Source organism: Salmo salar, chromosome 18 (genome assembly GCF_965601325.2).
Source record: "Salmo salar chromosome 18, fSalSal1, whole genome shotgun sequence".
Classification (NCBI taxonomy): domain Eukaryota; kingdom Metazoa; phylum Chordata; class Actinopteri; order Salmoniformes; family Salmonidae; genus Salmo; species Salmo salar.
The window spans coordinates 85,359,913-85,382,672 of NC_138308.1; the positions used below are offsets into that span (position 1 = coordinate 85,359,913).

Genomic DNA, 22,760 nt, shown 5'->3' on the forward strand with positions numbered 1-22,760 from the left:
ACTAGTCACTTTAATAACACCACTTTAAGAATGTTTACATATCTCACATTACTCATCTCATATGAACAGTGAGGGAAAAAAGTATTTGATCCCCTGCTGATTTTGTACGTTTGCCCACTGACAAAGAAATGATCAGTCTATAATTTTAATGGTAGGTTTATTTGAACAGTGAGAGACAGAATACCAAAAAAATCCAGAAAAATGCACGTCAAAAATGTTATAAATTGATTTGCATTTTAATGAGGGAAATAAGTATTTGACCCCCTCTCAATCAGAAAGATTTCTGGCTCCCAGGTGTCTTTTATACAGGTAACGAGCTGAGATTAGGAGCACATTCTTAAAGGGAGTGCTCCTAATCTCAGCTTGTTACCTGTATAAAAGACACCTGTCCACAGAAGCAATCAATCAGATTCCAAACTCTCCACCATGGCCAAGACCAAAGAGCTCTCCAAGGATGTCAGGGACAAGATTGTAGACCTACACAAGGCTGGAATGGGCTACAAGACCATCGCCAAGCAGCTTGGTGAGAAGGTGACAACAGTTGGTTCTTTTATTCGCAAATGGAAGAAATGCAAAAGAACTGTCAATATCCCTCGGCCTGGGACTCCATGCAAGATCTCACCTCGTGGAGTTGCAATGATCATGAGAACGGTGAGGAATCAGCCCAGTACTACACGGGAGGATCTTGTCAATGATCTCAAGGCAGCTGGGACCATAGTCACCAAGAAAACAATTGGTAACACACTACGCCGTGAAGGACTGAAATCCTGCAGCTCCCGCAATGTCCCCCTGCTCAAGAAAGCACATATACATGCCCGTCTGAAGTTTGCCAATGAACATCTGAATGATTCAGAGGACAACTGGGTGAAAGTGTTGTGGTCAGATGAGACCAAAATGGAGCTCTTTGGCATCAACTCAACTCGCCGTGTTTGGAGGAGGAGGAATGCTGCCTATGACCCCAAGAACACAATCCCCACCGTCAAACATTGAGGTGGAAACATTATGCTTTGGGGGTGTTTTTCTGCTAAGGGGACAGGACAACTTCACCGCATCAAAGGGTGAAGGGCATTGAAAAGGGGTCGTGGATGGGTATTCCAGCATGACAATGACCCAAAACACACAGCCAAGGCAACAAAGGAGTGGCTCAAGAAGGAGCACATTAAGGTCCTGGAGTGGCCTAGCCAGTCTCCAGACCTTAATCCCATAGAAAAATCTGTAGTGGGAGCTGAAGGTTCGAGTTGCCAAACGTCAGCCTTCGAAACCTTAATGACTTGGAGAAGATCTGCAAAGAGCAGTGGGACAAAATCCCTCCTGAGATGTGTGCAAACCTGGTGGCCAACTACAAGAAACGTCTGACCTCTGTGATTGCCAACAAGGGTTTTGCCACCAAGTACTAAGTCATGTTTTGCAGAGGGGTCAAATACTTATTTCCCTCATTAAAATGCACATCATTTTATAACATTTTTGACATGCATTTTTCGGGATTTCTTTTTTGTTATTCTGTCTCTCACTGTTGAAATAAACCTACCATTAAAATTATAGACTGATCATTTCTTTGTCAGTGGGAAAACGTCCAAAATCAGCAGGGGATCAAATACTTTTTTCCCCTGACTGTATATACTACACTATTTATTGCATCTTAGCCACTCTATCACTGCTCATTCATATGTTTTTATATATTCTTATCCCATTCTTTTACTAGATTGTGTGTTAAGTTTTGTTGTGGAATTGTTGTTATTACCTGTTAGATACTGCTGCACTGTCGGATCTAGAAGCATAAGCATTTTTATACACTCGCAATAACATCTGCTAAATGTGTATGTGACCAATAAAATTGTAATTTGATTTTAGGAATATGGAGTCACGGTTGCTTAAACACAGCGCCAGCTATCTGTCTTCTAGTGTATATATAAATTATTGGTTGTCAATGAAATATGTTTGTACATGATTGATAAATGATTGTTGCAATAAATGGTTAAAATGTTTTACAAAGAAGTTGTTTGTGCAGTCCTTATATTGTTATCTTGTAGCACAAAATATAGGTACGTGCAAGTGTTAAACTTCTGAATGTCAAGAGTGCCATTTGTGTTTGACATAGTGGCAAGGGAATTATGCTGCTTAATTTACATGTTAAATATTTTCCCCACTTAAACGGCCCTCCAACTGGAGTGTTACTAGTGGGGAACTAGTCTTTCATCTTGAGCACCCACATGCTGATGTCACTTATGAAGGAAATTACCTTGACAACTGCATTTTCAGCAAATAAAAGCAATACATTATTTTATGCTAACTTGTTTACAAGCATGATAGCTGTAATTTTACTTTATGCAGCTTCATCATATGGGCTTGATGGTTTTTGCGACTGCACTTGAAGAAACTTTCAAAGTTCTTGAAATGTTCTGCATTGATTGACCATGTCTTAAAGTAATGGACTGTCATTTCTCTTTGCTTATGAGCGGTTCTTGCCATAATTTGGACTTGGTATTTTACCAAATAGGGCTCTCTTCTGTATACCACCTCTACCTTGTCACAACACAACTGATTGGCTCAAACGCATTAAAGGAAATTAATTCCACAAATAAACTTTTAACAAGGCACACCTGTTAATTCAAATGCATTCCAGGCATGAACTGCTTGTTTCAGGTAATGCCACAACATCTCAATTGGCATTAGGTCTGGATTTTGATTAGGCCATTCCAAAACCTCAAAATGTGCTTTTTAACCATTTTCACATAGACTTGTGTATTTTGAATCATTGTCTTGCTGCATGACCCAGCTGCGCTTTAGCTCACAGATGGATGGTCTGACTGATACAGAGCAGAATTCATGGCTCCTTCTATTAAGGCAAGACGTCCAGGTCCTGAGGCAGCAAAGCATCCCCAAACTACCACGCTTCACCGTTCGTATGAGGTTCTTACTGTGAAATGTAGTGTCGTCTCCCCCAGACATAACGGGACCCATCTCATCCAAAAAGCATTTGGAATCACCTGGAGGATCATCAAGATTCTATGGACACAGGTTTGTGCCAGGCATAATGGGACTGAACCCTGAGAATCAACTTTTCTTTTGTCAGAAGAGGAAACATGCACAAATTTAAAAACGATCAAATGTATTGAAAAATGTAATTTGTTTTCACTTTAGATTTTGCGATCTCTAAATGTAATTTGCTTGATGTGCATGTAGGAGAGTTGCTTAATACAAAACATTTCCTTCTACATTCCCTTCCGCCACCTCTCCTCGATTCCCTTTGACATTTTTTTGAAAGGAGCCGGTGGAGGAAGCAGGCTTTGAGTAAATCATAGTCCACAGATGTTATAGTCCGGTGCTGCATTGTGACACGCTCAGACCACCATCCATAGACAGCCTGTACGCGCACCTCCCCACAATTCTCAACCAACGCTGTTCCGGTAAGAGTATTCATTTGAATAATTTTGATATGGAGAAATTGCTTGCGCTGCACTGAGAATGAGTAAGCCAACAGTCCAGTATTCTAGAACACTGCTGTGCGTACACATTCTGAACCAATGTTTAACCACATAGAAAAACCATTTCCACATTTGTAGACCCTGGTTTGGTGTTGGAGATAAAGGCTGAAGTGTCAGAATTGCCCATTAGGACAGAAGAATGGAGGCGTGTCTGACACATGCATTTTAACGTAACACTTCCCAGGAGATGTTTTAACAGCTTGTATAAACACAGGAACGTGTTAGAATGTCATGGAACATTAGTCGCCTCAAGTCACGAGTATATCCCAAAGTTGAAGGGTTTATTCATCACCTTGCCACACTGGAAGTGACCCTCAGTTTCAGCAGCAGCCTGTGCTAATGGAGGGCCCTCCGAGTGAGTTGGTAGGGGAGAGGTTTGGTATTCACCAATGGATTGCGTCCCAATAAATATCTCCTCTCATGAAGCGTGCACTTCACTCCTAGTAATGGATTTAACGGTGGAAACGCTCACACCGAACCAATGCTTTTAAATCCACGGCAAGTGTACACAAATGTGGAGAAGTGGTCTGCAACAAACACTTTCTGCAACATTCTGAATGGAAAACCAATGAATTTGTCAAGCAAGAGGTTATAGTAGTCAATACAAACATGTGCCCAGTTCTATACTTGGACTGAAATAAGACTTCAATTGCGTTGTCCACACATCCTCTCCTTCTCAAAATCCATTGGAGGAGAAGGACAAGTTGTTTTCATTCAATGGTTTAAGTGATACTGGAGCAATTGATCTTTCCCTGGTCTCCTCAACTCCATTGAGGACCAAGGTCCCTTCAGACCACATCCAATGACAAATTGTAGACATTAAGGACAGGGGAAGCCAAGTTTGAAAAGCTTGTCAGTTTGACTCCTCCCATGTGAATCGTAATTAAGGCGATGCCACTATAGTAATATACAGTCCTGTTAGATGGGAGGGGACAGCTGTACTTTTTCCTAAATGCAAGAATAAGGAGCTGGAGGTAAATAAAATATATTTTATTTTGTAAAACTTCACACAATAGAAACAGTCGTAGAACAAAGACATTTTTGAATTCACAATTTTCTAATGATCCCGACAAGAACTCAGACCCAAAAGGATTGGACCATCAATTAGCATCATTAACCCACATAGGTAGTTTGTGGCAGTGTGGCAGTGTGGGTTTTAACAATCATGGCGTGGTTGGCGGGTTTGAATGCAGGACTGAAGAAGTCAGGGCTGAAGACCGGGAAGAATCTTTCATTGGTTGGCATGTGGTTGTACGTGTAGAGGTGATGACCGAGATGAATGTCGTAGAATGACACGAGTCGCTTCTGCCCGTCGAAGTATACACCCACATGTGCCTGTAAAGTGTAATGAAGCTCATGAATATAAAGTTAGATGGCAAAAATTGCCCCACGGATATTTATTAGATCTGACTTGAAATTAAAGCCGTTGATATAAGCGAAACAACCACTTCAATAATGTCAAATATCTAAACTCATGATAAAAGCTACCTCCAAAGACATGCATGAAGCCAACTAAAATTAGCCATTTTGCCAGGGGAAATATCCCAGTGACATTTCACCCTCTATTGGCAACGAGACGTTTAAAGAAAAGTTGCATTTATTTAATATCAAGACACCCATCATAGAAAATGTACTAGACTTGAGAGCCCTTTGGGCCAAGTGTGCCCTGTATCCATCTTCTACATACCTTTCTCATTTGTGTTACGATGGCCATAGGGTTTGGGGAAGTGGTGGGCCAAAGCCTTCCCTCACGGTGTACCAGGACCCAGAACCCCTTCTCAGGGGTGAGGCTCACCCCTCGAGAAGTCATGGAGGACTCAGTTGCCACACCTATAAACCACACATCAGATCCATTTCGAACCCAGTCCTCCACCTCCACCTCCCAGTATGCTCGATGGCTGCTGAACCACTGGGTGGCGAGGACGCATGGCACCTGGGTGAAGCGCTGGGCTGACAGGGGGAACTTCCTAGCAATCTTGCTCCGGTCCACCCGAATCTCACAACCATGGGACCCCCTTCTGAACAGGAGCGATGGGTGGGCTGTGCTGGGGTCAGGAGTCACCTCAACTGAGAGGAGGAGAAGGGATAGGTAGGGGGAAATTACAATCAAATGTTGAATTCATTTTTCAAAGTTGAGCATATAGGGTTATTAACACACCAGGCACTAAATACACTGCTCAAAACAATAAAGGGAACACTTAAACAACACAATGTAACTCCAAGTCAATCACACTTCTGTGAAATCAAACTGTCCACTTAGGAAGCAACACTGATTGACAATACATTTCACATGCTGTTGTGCAAATGGAATAGACAACAGGTGGAAATTATAGGCAATAAGCAAGACACCCCCAATAAAGTAGTGGTTCTTCAGGTGGAGACCACTTCTCAGTTGCAATGCTTCCTGGCTGATGTTTCGGTCACTTTTGAATGCTGGCGGTGCTTTCACTCTAGTGGTAGCATGAGACGGAGTCTACAACCCACACAAGTGGCTCAGGTAATGCAGCTCATCCAGGATGGCACATCAATGCGAGCTGTGGCAAGAAGGTTTGCTGTGTCTGCCAGCGTAGTGTCCAGACCATGGAGGCGCTACCAGGAGACAGGCCAGTACATCAGGAGATGTGGAGGAGGCCATAGGAGGGCAACAACCCAGCAGGAGGACCACTACCTCCGCCTTTGTGCAAGGAGGAGCACTGCCAGAGCCCTGCAAAATGACCTCCAGCAGGCCACAAATGTGCATGTGTCTGCTCAAACGGTCAGAAACAGACTCCATGAGGGTGGTATGAGGGCCCGACGTCCACAGGTAGGGGTTGTGCTTACAGCCCAACACCGTGCAGGATGTTTGGCATTTGCCAGAGAACACCAAGATTGGCAAATTCGCCACTGGCGCCCTGTGCTCTTCACAGATGAAAGCAGGTTCACACTGAGCACATGACAGACGTGACAGAGTCTGGAGACAACGTGGAGAACGTTCTGCTGTCTGCAACATCCTCCTGCATGACCGGTATGGCGGTGGGTCAGTCATGGTGTGGGGTGGCATTTCTTTGGGGGGGCCGCACAGCCCTCCATGTGCTCGCCAGAGGTAGCCTGACTGCCATTAGGTACCGAGATGAGATCCTCAGACCCCTTGTGAGACCATATGCTGGTGCGGTTGGCCCTGGGTTCCTCCTAATGCAAGACAATGGTAGACCTCATGTGGCTGGAGTGTGTCAGCAGCTCCTGCAAGAGGAAGGCATTGATGCTATGGACTGGCCCGCCCGTTCCCCAGACCTGAATCCAATTGAGCACATCTGGGACATCATGTCTCGCTCCATCCACCAACGCCACGTTGCACCACAGACTGTCCAGGAGTTGGCGGATGCTTTAGTCCAGGTCTGGGAGGAGATCCCTCAGGAGACCATCCGCCACCTCATCAGGAGCATGCCCAGGCGTTGTAGCGAGGTCATACAGGCACGTGGAGGCCACACACTACTGAGCCTCATTTTGACTTGTTTTAAGGACATTACATCAAAGTTGGATCAGCCTGTAGTGTGGTTTTCCACTTTAATTTTGAGTGTGACTCCAAATCCAGACCTCCATGGGTTGATACATTGGATTTCCATTGATTGTGTGTGAATTTGTTGTCAGCACATTCAACTATGTAAAGAGAAAAGTATTTAATAAAATTATTTCTTTCATTCAGATCTAGGATGTGTTGTTTAAGTGTTCCCTTTATTTTTTGGAGCAGTGTATAATACACAACATGGAGGCAGACTCAGGACTACACATTAGCTCACCTGTGAACTCTTTAACCAAGGCAGCCTCTGAGGGATAAACAGAAGGTAACAACAATTTATTTGAAAACATACAATTGCAAATGTTTAATGTTGCACATCCGGGCCCATACTCACGTTGCCAGACTAGGAATGCTGATCTAGAACCAGAGGGGTATCCTACTAATCAGGTTTGAGGAGTTGTGAGGTAATCTTAGGTCAGCTTTGAGTGCAACTCGGGATAACCAGTCATACGAATTTGGCTCACCTTTACATCAGGTAAATGTTTATGGCAACAAATCCTTCAGAAACAACCTACTCCCAGGCATGCTAACTACTCTGAATTAAGTGTCAGAGTTGAAGACCAGTGAATGAATTCTGATTTCCCCCTTATTGCAAAGATATGATAGTCTCCTTCAACTGAGGAAGAGGCAATCATTTATTAATCAAATCTACCTCACATTTAGTAATGATCGAATGCATTTTAAACTTGTGGGGAAAAGGGTCCTCATGCCTTCAGAATAGCCTCAATTCATTGGGGCATGAAATCTACAAAAAGTCAAAACCATCCCAAAGGGATGCTGGCTCATGTTGACTCCAATGCTTCCCACAGTTCTCAAGTTGGATAGATGTCCTTTGGGTGGTGGACTATTATTGATACACATTCCAGTGCGTGTAGCACCTACCATACCCTGTTCAAAGGCACTTAAATATTTTGTCTTGTCCATTCATTCTGAACAGCACACAAGCCATGTCTCAGTTGTCATCTGCACTGACTGAAGTGATTGTAACAAGTGACATCAATAAGAGATCATTCCTGTCACTTGGTTAGTATCAAGGAATGAGCAGGTGTTCTTAATGTTTTGTATTCTGTGTATAATCAGACATTGGCTGTGTTCACACAGACCTGAGTCAGCATTGCCATTTGTAGTCAAGTAGCCCATCGTGGGTAGTTTGGCCATGTTTGTCATTAAATGATCCACAAGGTTCCCCAGTAGATCTGTGGGGATGTTGATGCTGCATGGTACTCTGATGCCATCTGGAGGAGCAGGAGTTAGAGAAGGAAGATTCTAAAAGGAGAAAGAATTAATGGAGTTAAACAAATGCATCATACATGCATGTTGATCCACCTACAATGATGAGAGTTGGATCCAAGACATGGACTCTACAAGGTATTAGATTGGCGTAAGCATTGGCTGGAAGAAGTTTCCACCATAGTGGCATCCATGACTGGGACAGGCGTACACGTCTGGAGAAGAGCACAATCGTGTTCGAGAAAGTCTAAACCATGATTCCTCACAGGGTAAATTGACTGAGCTACAAAAACCTTGTTATTCATGATATAAAAAATTTGCAGATCAGTCAATCAACTCTCAAGTTAGCTGCAAAGTCAAACAGGCCCAATAACTCACATTAAGAAGCTCAAAGGAGTCTGAGGAGCCAATTGCCCGCTCCAGTGCAAAAACTCTGCTTATCAGAGCTGTGATGTCTTCTTCAAGCACACTGCTCCAATGGGAAGACATCCTCACCAGCTCGTCCACTCTCCTCGAGGCCTCAGTATTGTAGCGATCGTAGATCAGCGTCACCTTGCTGACCAAGGATAGGCGGAACGCATTCACAAACTCAATTTGCCTCGCTGCTGTATTCTGCAAGTAAACGAAACAGAAGTGTGAGGATTCATGGGATTTGATACCTTCTGGACGTTGCAGACAGAAAAGCTATAAATAGTACAGACGCAACTTCTTGATAAATCTGACAGACATTCTGTTCTACATGATACATATCTGAACGTTCTGCACCATTCAAAGAGCGGTCTTCAAGGCATGGTAATTTTCAGTAGCACAATTTGTAACCCCCATGGGAACCTGGAATGAATTACTTTTGAATTCTACTGCAAAATTACAACTGTGTAACATAGCCAATTCAAATGAACAGTCACCTCACAGAGTAGGACTGAAGAGTTTAATCTCTCTGCCTCATTCCGAGCGGCCTTCAGCTTCTCCTTGACCACCGTCTGGTCTTTAGCCAGCTGAGCCTGAAGTTAAGACCATAGGTGTTAGCATTCGTGCTGGAACAAAAAGCTGCACAGGGTGCCCAATAATTATTTTTAATGCACCAAATGAAAGAAAACCCAATGAAAAGTACCAACACACAGGGTGGGGACAACTACCCAAACTAGTCCAATAGGAAACAATGTTCTGTTCCAAATGTGTTATGGTGTGTCATACAGAATACAGCTCAGGACCAGGGTTAAAACATTACATAACACAACGGAAGACAAAAACAAGCATTTATTGGACAAGTTCAGGTAGTCCCTCCTGGTTCAAGTCAGTTTTCATCCATTTGGTGCCTAATGAATACAACCCTGGATTGATGAACAATTGCGCCAAAACTCATTCTTACCTTTTGAGCCAAGAACTCAACCTGCATAGTCACAACCAGGTGGGCCGGCGCCTGGTGAGCGTCACACGCCACACACAACATGGTCTTGTCAGTGCGGCAGTAAAGCTCCAGGAGCCTGTTGTGGGTCGGACACATCCTTTCCTCCAGGTTAGCCAGGGGTCTGACTAGCTTGTGCCTGGAAAACCGGGCATTGTGGACCCTTGCATGCTCCAGGCAGTACGACGACAAACACACCAGGCAGGTCTTGATGGCCTTGGGCATCCTGTCTCCTATGCATACGTCACAGGAGACCTCTCCTAGAGCCACAGTTGGCTGGTCGACGGCCTCGTCCCCTCCTCCACTTGCCCCATTGAAGCTTTCCACAAGGTCTCTCAAGACTATGTTGACCTGGATGTTGGGGGTTGGTGTGAAGCTAGTCTTGCACAGAGCACAGATTGCAGGGTCCCCTCTACTGTTCCAATAGGCCTCGAGGCACGGCATGCAAAATGTGTGTCCACACGGGATTGTGGCTGGGTCAGTGAAAACAGCAAGACAGATGGAGCACAGGAACTGGTCCTCTGACATGGACGATGCCATCTCTTCAAGCTGGGGACAAAAGGTTAGAAAACATTGCAATCCCTTTGAGTTTCAAATTAATTCGTTTGTCTTTCCATAGTGGCACAGACACGTCGTTGTACAATGTGACTAGCCTGTAAAAAAAAGCATTTTTAAATATTAACATTATGGCCAAAAGTCACATTACTGAAATCTATACATTTGAGAAAACCAAAATCGTTGAATAATGTTTGAGCACAGAGTAACATTAGATGCCTCAAATAATGTGTTTTGTGTACAAGCTTAGAAATGGCAAAATTACAATGTGGGAAAAAAAATAAAAAAATAGTCTACACAGGAAACAAAAAGACTTGGCTAGCCTAAGAATCAGGCCTAAGTCACTCAGCTGAGCATATAACAAAAGCTTCAACACGTGAATGGAAGTCTGCATGTGTAGCGTGCTGGAACATGCACTCCAAAAACAGGCTAAAAGATCAGATATACCGAGGTTTTAGACTATAGGCCATACAAAGACTAGTCAAAACATTACAAAATGCTAACAGAAACCATTACCAGTGCTCAACTTGGGCAGGAGCTCACCGGAAAAGTAATAGCACCTCAAATGTTCTACTGCTCAGGATCCTGATTTTCTTATAGACTATTGTTTTAAAAGTATTGTGTAGCTCCTGGACCTAAATTTAAACAGTTCCAGCACCCAAAATGAGTACAGGCATCTATTTCAGTCCAAGTCAAGCACTGATCGTTAAATTGAAGACAACATGAATAATATAACAATTAATCCGTAACTGCCCAAAGCAATACATTTTACCAGCGTCACTGACACAATAGAGCTGATGTGCACATGCACACACCCTCAAAACAGGAGAAAGCGAACACAAACAGGTTGGCAAGAATGTATAAACTCCAGATAACATCAAGGTATTGGCCATCTAGCAGCTTTTAAGCCACCAGTCAGCCATATTGGTACTCTAGTAGGAGCAGTACTTCAATGAAATGTTAGACCAAGTAATTTATTTTATAAAGTATTTGTGTGTTGTAGTAGGGACAGTAACAGTCATCTCAATTTGTTTAGCTCACATAATAATGGAAAGTTCTCTTCAAGGAGTCAAATAGAATAAACATGACAAAAATATAAACAAATTCATTTCTATAGCTTCCAAATATTTTTTTACAGTGGTGAGTGAATACCAATATGGAGGTGTGGTGGCTTAAACACAGCACCCCCTGTTAGTCATCTAGTGTATAGACACTACCGTTCAAAAGTTCATGGTCACTTAGAAATATCCTTGTTTTGAAAGAAAGGCATATTTTTGTTACATTAAAATTTATTGCAGATCAGTGGGACGGTAACGTCCCACCTGGCCATCAGCCGGTTGAAATGAAATGGCAAATTCAAATTAAGTTACTATAAAAATTAAACTTTCATGAAATCAGAAGTGCAATACATCAAAATAAAGCTTAAACTTGTTAAGCCAGCCAAGGTGTCAGATTTCAAAAAGGCTTTAGCGAAAGCAAACATGCTATTATCTGAGGACAGCGTCCAGCACACAAATCATTTTCAACCAAGGAGTTGCGACACGAAAGTCAGAAATAGCCATATAATATATGCCTTACCTTTGAAGATCTTCTATTGGCACTCCAATGTCCCAGAAACATCAGTCCTTTTGTTCAATAATGTCACAAAAATGTCAATTTATTTGGCGCGTTTGATTCAGAAATACACTGGTTTCAACTCGCCCAAAATGTCTACAAAGTATCTAATAACTTACTTGTAAACTTAGTCCAAACAACATTCCCAATCCTTCCTCAGGTATCCTAAAACGTAAATACTTGATAATTTAAGACGGGATAATCTGTTTTCAATACCAAAGAAAAAGACCACGGAGCGCACTCCAGTGTAAGCACAATGAAAGAATACAGCCCTTCAGTGACAATTGACAGCCGTACTTCATTCCTCAAAAGAAAAACAACCAATTTCTAAGGACTTGATATCTAGTGGAAGCCATAGGAACTGCAACTAGGGCCCTTATAAATCAGGATTCCCAATGAATACCAGTGGAAAACACGATGAGCTCAATTTTTCCCTGGATAGATTGTGCTCGGGGTTTCACCTGCCAAATCAGTTCTGTTATACACAGACATTCTAACAGTTTTATAAACTTCAGAGTGTTTTCTATCCAAGTCCACTAATTATATGCATATCCTAGCTTCTGGGCCTGAGAAACAGGCAGTAGACTTTTGGCACGCTTTTCATCCGGACGTGAAAATACCACCCCCTATCCCGAAGAAATTTAAAAAAAAAAAAATTGATCAGAAATACCATGTAGACACTGATAATGTTGTAAATGACTATTGTAGCTGGAAACAGCTGATTTCTCACATGGAATAGCCTTCATTTCTCAGAACAAGAATAGACTGACAGGTTTCAGAATTAAGTTTTGTTTCTGGCCATTTTGAGCCTGTAAACAAAGCCACAAATGCTGATGCTCCAGATACTGAAGTCTAAAGAAGGCCAGTTTTATTGCTTCTTTAATGAGCACAACAGTTCCAAAAGGGTTCTCTAATGATCAATTAGCCTTTTAAAATTATACACTTGGATTAGCTAACAACGTGCCCTTGGAACACAGGAGTGATGGTTGCTGATAATGGGCCTCTAGATATTCCGTAATGTTTTATTTAAAGCCATTTCCAGCTACAATAGTCATTTACAACTTTAACAATATCTACACTATTTCTGATCAATTTGATGTGATTTTATTGGACAAAAACACATGCTTTTCTTTAAAAAACATTTGTATTATTCTGCTACATTCCTTTCACATTTCCACAAACTTCAAAGTGTTTCCTTTCAAATGCTCCCAATAATATGCATATCCTTGCTTCAGGGCCTGAGCTACAGGAAGTTAGATTTGGGCATGTCATTTTAGGTGAAAATTGAAAGAGGCCAATTCTTAAGTTAGAAAACAAGGACATTTAAAGTGACCAAACTTTTGAATGGTAATGTATATAAAACAATTGGTTGGCAATGAAATATAACTTTAAATGATTGTTGCAATAAATGGTTAAACTGTCCTACAAATAAGTTGTGCAGTCTATTGTAATCTACCTTGTAGCACAAACTGTAGGTTATGCGTGCAAGTTCTACAACAGATTGACAAGAGTGCCCTTTCACAGTGGCAAGGGAATCATGCTGCTCTCATAACCAAGTGTGACTTTACAATACACACACTTGAACAGCCCTCCAACTGATTATTACTAGTAGGAAACTTGTCTTTCATCCTGATCTCCCACATGTTGTCACCAACAAAGGAAGTTACTGGAAATGCAGTTATCAAGGTAGTTAAATGCAGCAACAAAAACATGTATGAAACCAATATATGTTTTTTAAGACTAACTTGTTCACGAGCATGATAGCTGTACTTCATGTTTTACACAACTTGTTGGCCATTAGCCAATGGGCGTTTCTCAACGAGTACAAAGCACGTGAATGCATCCAACTGGTACGTGAGACTTCACAAATGGTACATTCCCACCTCCCACTTAGTTCCAAACACAACATTTGACTAAAATCCTTATGAATTTCACATGGGGATGGTACAGCATAGCTCACATTTTACAAACTTTTCCCTTAGTCTTGTCAAAAATATTCCTTTGAAACTCACCTCTGTGTATGTACCGCAACAATCAAACAGAAACAATTCTCTTCTTCTGGGGGGGAAGTGATCTAATGAGTTTCCTTAATTGGTTTCAGGTGGCATTATGTACTGGTAAGCTCCTCCCTCTTTCATGAAGCAACAAATCAGTGGAAGTGCCATTGTGATTCCCATACCCACATCTGTGTTCAACAACCATTGGTTTAGCCCAGCAGTACACAGATTGAAAACATTGTAATGCTTTTGGTACTTTCAAGACAACTGGGAACTCAGTTAAAAACTAGGTCAAATTCATGACTTCTGTGATCTTCAGGTCAGAAAGTCGGAGCTTTAGAAAGAGGCCAGGGTTCCCAACTTGTAATTCCAAGTTGGATGACCATTCAAACTATTTTTCCCAGTTGGAGATTTTTCCACATTTTTTCAGAGTTGTCTTGAATGCACTGAAGTCCGAAGTTGGAGATTTCTGAGTTCCCAATTCCCAGTTGTTCAGATCGCATTATTAGTCCCTGTTCAGAGATAAAGCTACTCTGGAGAGGCATACAACCACAGGAAAGGACTTTGATTCATTATTACAAATTGACTGAATTGTTTTTCTAACTACCCAGAGTCCGATGAACTTGTTCTATGCAAACATCAAAGCAGTGACCCGCTCCTGCAGGTTCATGCTCTACAACATCCACAGAGTACAACCATACCTCACAGAGGAAGCGGCGCAGGTTGTAATCCAGGCACTTGTCCTGTCCTGTCTGGACTACTGCAACTCGCTATTGGCTGGGTTCCCCGCTTGTGCCATCACACCCCTGCAACTTATCCAGAACACTGCAGCCCGCTTGATTTTCAACCTTCCGAAGTTCTCTCATGTACCCCGCTCCTCCGCACACTCCACTGGCTTCCAGTCTAAGCTTGCATCCACTACAAGACCATGGTGCTTACTTACGGTGCAGCAAGAGGAACTGTCCCTACCTTCAGGCCATGCTCAAACCCTATTCCCCGAGCACTCCGTTCTGCCACCTCAGGTCTCTTGGCCCTCCCATCCCTACGGGAGGGCAGCTCTCGCTCAGCCCAGTCCAAGCTCTTCTTTGTCCTGGCACCGCAATGGTGGTCCTGAAGCTAGGACAACAGAGTCCCTGCCCATCTTACATAAACATCTGAAACCCTCTCTCTTGAACAGTATCTTAAATGATGCTCCTCACCTCGATGCTATTGAGAAAAAATGTACTTTCTATGCCTGTGATATGTAGTTGTCCCATCTAGGCAACTAAGTTGCTCTGGATAAGAGTGTCTGCTAATTGACTAAAATGTAAATGAACAAAAACCTACTCATCAGAATTGTTCAAATGAAATAAGATCAACGTGTCATAAATAATTATCCAAAGTCATAACGACATAGCTGGATATTTAAATTTGATTTAGGTCTGAAGATGACTGGCTTAGCTGTACAATGCTACAAATAATACATACTGTACTGTTAGGTTCTAAATGAGCCTACTAAAACTCACAGACAATTAGTAAAGCTTAAACCAAGTTTATTCACCGTCAATACAGCTGCATCAGACAAAGACATGGTTCCACCACTGGTGATATATATACAATGCCTTGCAAAAGTATTCATCCCCTTTGGCATTTTTCCTATTTTGTTGCATTTCAACCTGTAATTTAAATAGATTTTTATTTTTATTTAATGTAATGGACATACATAATTGTTTAAATTGGTATAGTGAAATGTAAAAAATAGCTTTTTTAAATAAATAAATTTAAAAAACAAAAGTGGTGCTTGCATATGCATTTACGCCCTCTGCTATGAAGCCCCTAAATAAGATCTGGTGCAACCAATTACCTTCAGAAGTTACATAATTTGTTAAATAAAGTCCACCTGTGTGCAATCTAAGTGTCACATGATCTGTCTCATCATCTCAGCATATATACACATGTTCTGAAAGGCCCCAGAGTCTGCAACGCCACTGAGCAAGCAGTACCATGAAGACCAAGGAGCTCTCCAAACAGGTCAGGGCAAAGTTGTGGAGAAGTACACATCAGGCTTGGGTCCTAAAAAAATATCAGAAACTTTGAACATCCTGCGGAGCAGCATTAAATAAATAAAAAATTAAATAGAAAGAATATGGCCTCACAACAAGCCTGCCTAAGGAGGGCTGCCCACCAAAACTCACAGACCAGACAAGGAGGGCATTAATCAGAGAGGCAACAAAGATAACACTGAAGGAGCTGCAAAGCTCGACAGCGGAGATTGGAGTATCTGTCCATAGGACCACTTTAAGCCATACACTCCACAGAGCTGGGCTTTACAGAAGAGTAGCTAGAAAAAAGCCATTGCTTGAAGAAAAAAATAAGCAAACATGTTTGGTGTTTGCCGAAAGGCATGTGGGAGTCACCCCAAACATATGGAAGAAGGTACTCTGGTCAGATGAGACAAATTGAGCTTTTTGGCCATCAAGAAAAATGCTATTTCTGGCACACACCCAACACCTCCCCGAGACACCATCCCCACAGTGAAGCACGGTGGTGGCAGCATCATGCTATGGTGATGCGGGGACTGGGAAACTGGTCAGAATTGAAGGAATGATGGATGGTGCTAAATACAGAGAAATTCTTGAGGGGAAACTTTTTTCAGTCTTCCAGAGATTTGAGACTGGGTTGAAGGTACACCTTCCAGCAGGACAATGACCCTAAGCATACTGCTAAAGCAACATTCGAATGGTTTAAGGGGAAACATTTAAATGTCTTGGAATGGCCTAGTCAAAGCCCAAACCTCAATCCAATTGAGAATCTGTGGTATGACTTAACGATTGCTGTACACCAGGGGAACCCAACAAACTTGACAGAGCTGAAGCAGTTTTGCCTTGAAGAATGGGCAAAAATCCCAGTGGCTAGATGTGTCAAGCTTATAGAGAAATACCCCAAGAGACTTGCAGCTGTAATTGCTGCAAAAGGTGGCTCTACAAAGTATTGACTTTGAGGGGGGTGAATAGTTATGCACGCTCAAGTTCTGTTTTTTTAATCTTATTTCTTGGTTGTTTCACAATAAAAAATATTTTGAATCTTCAAAGTGGTAGGTATGTTGTGTAAATCAAATGATACAAACCCCCAAAAAATCAATTTTAATTCCAGGTTGTAAGGAAACAAAACAGGAAAAATGCCAAGGGGGTGAATACTTTTGCAAACCACTGTAAATATGCCAAATACAGGTGGAATCTTTTCCTCTCTAACCATTACATTTTTGTTGCTAGGCAGGAAATGAAGTGACGTGGGCAATAAACTGTTCCTTCCCTCTTAACGTGACCTCGACCCCCTTCCTCACTAATCCACAGCTCTCCACCCTTATCAGCTCCTGCCACATGTGGAAGTCTTCCCTCCCCTCAGTACATTCCAAGCTTAACCTCTCTTGGGTAGGGGGGAAACATTTTGTGGGAAACATTCCCCCAGATGAATCCAAATGTAGAGGCCTTTAAGACAGATAGGAGGCTCGTTCCCCTACAAAAAAAGGATTGTTGTCAAGACAATGGAGGATAGAGATGGTGTGGTTGAATTGGTGGCTCAACAATTTGTTCAAGGGAGCATGCAGGTGGCCTTGGAGCAGTAAGTCAACTCTGTCATAAATCTGTGAAGTACTTGTCATTACCTCCTCTAACATAAGTATTTTTAATCAATCCACATCACAATATTGTCCTTAAGACTTATTTTAAATATACATACTGTCTCTAAACCATAACATGTTCAAATATCATCTCAACTCTCTTGGGCTGCTCAAAGCATTGGGGAACCAGCCGGACAGCTTCCGAGCACTTTTTGTGGACTCCATAAAGCCTCCCAAAGCCAGGGACCTGCGGGACCGGTTTAAAGTAACCTATTCTATACCTGGTGGCAACCGGCGGTGTTTGGAGAACAACACCATCTGCCACTGGTTCAACTGGCTGGCTGAGGTGCAAGGTAAAATAGTAAATTGTTCAAGTTTATCGGTAACTGCATATTATTCCATTTTGTGATTTAAATGTATATTTTAAATGTTTTACTGTGTACTCCTCAGATGGAGAATGTCCTCCTAACAGTGGCGATGGTGTTGGAGTTTGCTACTGGGGCAACGGTGGTGCCACCCGTTGAGTTTGAGGACACCCAGACCATCGAATTCCTCCACACAGCGCGAGGGTGTCTCGCTGAGCAGCAGAAGAAATAGTACCCAGAGGCAAACACGTGTGCTGTGACACTCTTCATAGCACCTACAATGCCTTTAGGGAATTCATGCCCTCCGGTATTGTTAATTCCCCACGTTTCGGTGTTGCATAAAAACATTTTTACGATACATAATTGTATTTAGTAGCACTAAATTACAGTAGCAATTGAGTGTTTGAAAATGTAACTGCACATCAACATTTACACATTTATCTACTTACATCTATTGTTTATACAGTGCATTTGGAATGTATTCAGACCCCTTGACTTTTTCCACATTTCATTACATTAGCCTTTTTTTTTTTTTGCCCCTATTTTCTCCCCAATTTCGTGGTATCCAATTGTGCGTCGCCCCATGGACCTCCCAGTCGCGGCCGGCTGCGACAGAGCCTGGTGGCACAGAATCTCTGGTGGCACAGCTAGCATTGCGATGCAGTGCCTTAGACCACTGCACCACCCAGGAGGCCCTTATGTTACAGCCTTATTCCAAAAAGGATACAATAATTTTTTTCCCCTCATCAATCTACAATACCCCATAATGACAAAGCAAAAACAGGTTGAAATTTTTGCAAATGTATAAAAAAGAGGAAATATGACATTTATGACCCTTTACTCAGTACTTTGCTGAAGCACTTTGGCAGTGATTACACCATAGTCTTCTTGGGTATGACGCTACATTTAATTATTTAATACATTTTACAATAAGGCTCTAATGTGGAAAAAGTCAAGGGGTCTGAATACTTTCCAAATGCATTGTATTTCCATATTGGCTGTTATTGTTCACTTAATGATCATTAAAATTAAATTATACAATCCATATTGCTTGTCTTGGTGTTAAGGTTTAGTTTTTTTTAGAAACACAACCAATATCTGTTGCTGATATTAACTGAAGTACTGCTGCCATATTGCAGCCAACTCAACCAAATCTGATAATTTGATGTCCTACATTAATAACAAATTAAGTTCAGCCATTATCATTTAATTAGAACTACATGAAATAAGGCTTCCCATCCACTGCATTAAGTGGGAACTGCACCTTCGTAGTGACTTATCGAATTTCAAATGCATTGATCTAAGAACTAGATCCATTAGTCCTAGGCTCTCCAACCCTGTTCCTGGAGAGCTACCCTCCTGTAGGTTTTCACTCCAACCCTGTTCCTGGAGAGCTACCCTCCTGTAGGTTTTCACTCCAACCCTGTTCCTGGAGAGCTGTCATCCTGTAGGTTTTCAATCCAACCTCAGTTGTAACTAACCTCTAACTTATTAAGCAGGTCATTATTAAAATCAGGTGCACTAGATCAGGGTCGGAGTGAACCTACAAGACAGTAGCTCTCCAGGAGCAAGGTTAGGAGCCCTGCACCATCTTCAACCACATAATTTGAGCTGTCACAATGTGTCAACGTTGTTATGTTACTAACTGTAATAGGTTGAGGTTAATCACAATTATATAAAATGTAATGGGGGCGAACCACTATCTTCATAGTTTTTTGTTTTTTTTAAACTATAGGGCGTTCTCCACACAATTATTTATTTTAACAATTTATAAAAGTCCCGATTGGGCATTACAAAAATGTAAGTTCTGTTTCAATAATGTCCATTCAGAATGTTCTGTTGTCCTCCCACAGCAGGCACGCTCTGAAGGCTCCAATCCAGTGCTTGCAGTAGGCCTCTCCTGGGTCGTGTTGTACTGAGAGGAAGACAAATATTGTGTCAGCAGATGGAATGCTGTGCTAAAGCGCCATAGAGCAAAATACAGTAACTACAGGCCGTATATCTTAACAGTACCTGACTCTCTCCAAATATGACCAAACAGAATCATACTGGAATGGGGAAGTACTTTACTTTTGTTCAGGCCACCTGTGTCTAAACTCTGGTCCCTATCCATTTAGAGTTGAAGATGTCTATCGTACCTTTCTAGAGACCAAATCATACAGTGTGTGAAAGAGGGGGAATGTTAGTATTATAAAATGTATAATAGTATTATAAAAATGAACTGATTCAAAGGAACGAGTGGCGCTGCAGATATAGCGTCCAATCCCTCATCCCAGTAGGGGAGTATCAGGGGTGTATGTAGTAAGTCAGGTTGGAGTAGGAACGAGTGGCACTGAAGATATAACTGCCATAACCCTCTGTAGATTGTCAACTCCCAGGCTGCCTCTGGGGCCTTCAATGGAATTATTGTCCGCAACAGTTCCATCTGTGTGTTGCTGACGGTGAACTGGATTTGTGGCACAATCACCCATTCCGACCAATAAAGAGCTGCGGCGCCAGTTGTTGGGGGAGCTGAGGTGGTGGCTTGAGAGCTGATGGTGGTTGAATTTGGGGCGAACAAATCCCTTACTGCTGTCAGATTGGTCCTCTGCATTGCCAGGGAACCCGAGATGAACAACTGCAGAGGTGACTGCCGTTGTTCAGTCCTCAGCCCATGGTGGTTCCACTGACTGGCAAACACAGCAAGATCTCTGTTCACCCGTGGCAGGAACACAAAGTGCAGTCCCCACAGGTGCACCTCATTGTTGATGTCGATGATCTGCTCCGTCTCCAAGAAGGTGAACAGGTCATGGTAAACGTTGGAGACTCCATGCCAGACGTCCCCCCACAGCCGCTCTATCCTCTGGTTGTGAGTGCTCGTTCCTCTGAGGGCACTTCCCCTCTCACCACCCCTGAACTGCTCCATGAAGGCAGAGATACGGTTGTTTTCACCACACGGTCACATCTCACCCGGGATGGTACTCCGTAGCTGGTGATGGCTGCTTCGCATGACTCCATGACTGTGGCACTCCTGTTGTTGTCAGAGGCCTTCAGAAACACAACAAGTCTGCTGTAACCATTCACAGCAACATGGATAACAATCCTCCACCTAAAAAACAAGAAATATTTGTTTTACAAAACCATTTTTTTCTCTTATAGTGACGCCATTCTGTTTTTATTGATATCAGCTCTTTGATCCTCTCATCCAGCTGAGCGTCTGACAACAGTGAGTAGGACCTGAAAAGCTGAAAATGACTAAATACAAAACTAACACAAAAATATACATCAATCAGGAATGTGATCAAATCTAGAGAGGATGTAGAGATTTCCCTCGTGTTACGATTGCTTTATTCAATTACGATAACTTACCTCATGCCGCTTGACCACAGAGTGCGACACATTGAGAACATCTGCCATTTGTCTGATGGTCATCTGACAATCTATGAGGAACTCAAACTGCTCCTTGGTGATGTGATACCGCCTTCCCTCCAAAGGCGCTTGATAGGCTACTGAAATAAAAAATACAATTGATAATTAATTACCAAATACATTCCTAAAAACTTTAGGTTAAAAGACTATAAGATCACCATATAGAATATAGGAACAGCATTTACATTTGAGTCATTTAGCAGACGCTCTTATCCAGAGCGACTTACAGTAGAGTGCATACATTTTATTACTGGCCCCCCGTGGGAATCGAACCCACAACCCTGGCGTTGCAAGCGCCATGCTCTACCAACTGAGCTACAGTGGGACAAATTTAACAACTTGCCATCTTCTTAAGGTTCCCGTCGTTGGATGTCATTTGCCTCTTGTACGAACTCCTCTGCAACAGCAATTAGATTGCTGGCCATCTCTTCATCAATCAAATGACCGCTTGCCCACCGAAAGCTCCGCAACATGGTCTCTAGCCTGAAAAATAGACCGCAGACCCGATGGGTCCAGTGACATTTTATCTGTATGTAGTTAACAACCCCTAAAGTGTTCTCTTGTCTAAACTGTGCCAACTCTGAGCCTCCGACCTATGAAGACAACCGTGCATTGACAGGCGATGCAGTTTTAACTAACGTACTTTAGCTACAAATTAGCTAAAAAGAAAATGTATCTTCATTCAACATCGCTAGCTAGCTAACGTTACTGTACAGCAGTAACTAGTTAACATTTTATAGATTCCATAATTAACGTTACATTGTGAACAATTAACGTTAGCTAGCTATCTTGAGTTCAGTTAAATATCAATGGCAGTCAGATCTAACGTTAGCTAGCTAACGCCGTTAGTTACTTTTTTTGCAGCTGTTACACCACTCACTCTCAACACCTACATTAGATAACTTAATGTTAGCTAGCTAACGTTACCTGGCTTTTGATGGTTGAAGTCCATCTCTTCTGTCCGTGAGCAGCAGTCTGGTGCAATCAGAGATGGTAGATTTACAATTTTCAAGAAATTGGGCAGCCATTGTTAACTAGCTAGCTAATTTTATCTCGGAAGAACAGAAGTTGAGTGAACGTCTTTCATCAGTACCTGAGACTTGGGCGGAGTCCAAACAACCTTTATGAAAAAGTGATCATCAGTGACAAAATCTATGACTCATAGCATACGTATCGGTGAATCGTTGTGACATATGAAATACGAGTGAGAGTGTAATCAATGTGTAATAACTACTTCAAAATTAATGACGTGTTAAATTATTATGTGACGTGGAGTCATATTCAGGTCCTGATTGGTAAAGAAGCTTATTTGACGCGTCAAATAGTGTTATTTGACACGTCAAATAACACCATTTGATGTGTATCTTTTTGACAAGAAAAGACCCAAACGGCGTTCCATAGGCAGACATCAAAGCACACCTCCGGTGCCCAGAGAGCATGCTTCAGAACTGAGAGAGACAGAACTACAAAACAGAGCGACACAGACTCAAAACACCCCAAAACATGTGGATATTGTGGATACAAAGTGCATGGCGAACAGGGAAATT

At 42.2% G+C, this 22,760-nt stretch overlaps 1 protein-coding gene and 1 long non-coding RNA gene across 2 annotated transcripts; both read right to left on the reverse strand.

The window, feature by feature from the left end:
- Positions 1–4,460: 4,460 nt before the first annotated feature.
- Positions 4,461–13,926, reverse strand: LOC106577991 (E3 ubiquitin-protein ligase TRIM58). Its single transcript, XM_014156500.1, has 8 exons — positions 13,858–13,926; positions 9,641–10,225; positions 9,177–9,272; positions 8,650–8,883; positions 8,145–8,307; positions 7,262–7,288; positions 5,173–5,552; positions 4,461–4,820 (listed from the first exon to the last, which is right to left on the reverse strand). Exons 2-8 carry the CDS (start codon positions 10,214–10,216, stop codon positions 4,599–4,601), a joined length of 1,698 nt encoding a protein of 565 aa, XP_014011975.1. The 5' UTR covers positions 10,217–10,225; positions 13,858–13,926; the 3' UTR covers positions 4,461–4,598.
- Positions 13,927–15,357: 1,431 nt separating this feature from the next.
- Positions 15,358–21,368, reverse strand: LOC123728752 (uncharacterized). The gene is made up of 2 exons (XR_006760505.2): positions 21,154–21,368; positions 15,358–20,893 (listed from the first exon to the last, which is right to left on the reverse strand). It is a non-coding gene; the product is annotated as an uncharacterized LOC123728752 (long non-coding RNA).
- Between the last annotated feature and the right edge of the window lie 1,392 nt (positions 21,369–22,760).

What these genes read in the sequence shown, in the direction of transcription:
- LOC106577991 (XM_014156500.1), bottom strand. Translation starts at nt 10,216, where the DNA reads ATGGCATCGTCCATGTCAGAGGACCAGTTCCTGTGCTCCATCTGTCTT. An exon ending in CTTCAGTCCTACTCTGTGAG is followed by an intron (nt 8,884 to 9,176) that starts GTGACTGTTCAT and finishes GTTTACTTGCAG; the next exon opens with AATACAGCAGCGAGGCAAAT. An exon ending in TCGTAACACAAATGAGAAAG is followed by an intron (nt 4,821 to 5,172) that starts GTATGTAGAAGA and finishes TACACTTTACAG; the next exon opens with GCACATGTGGGTGTATACTT.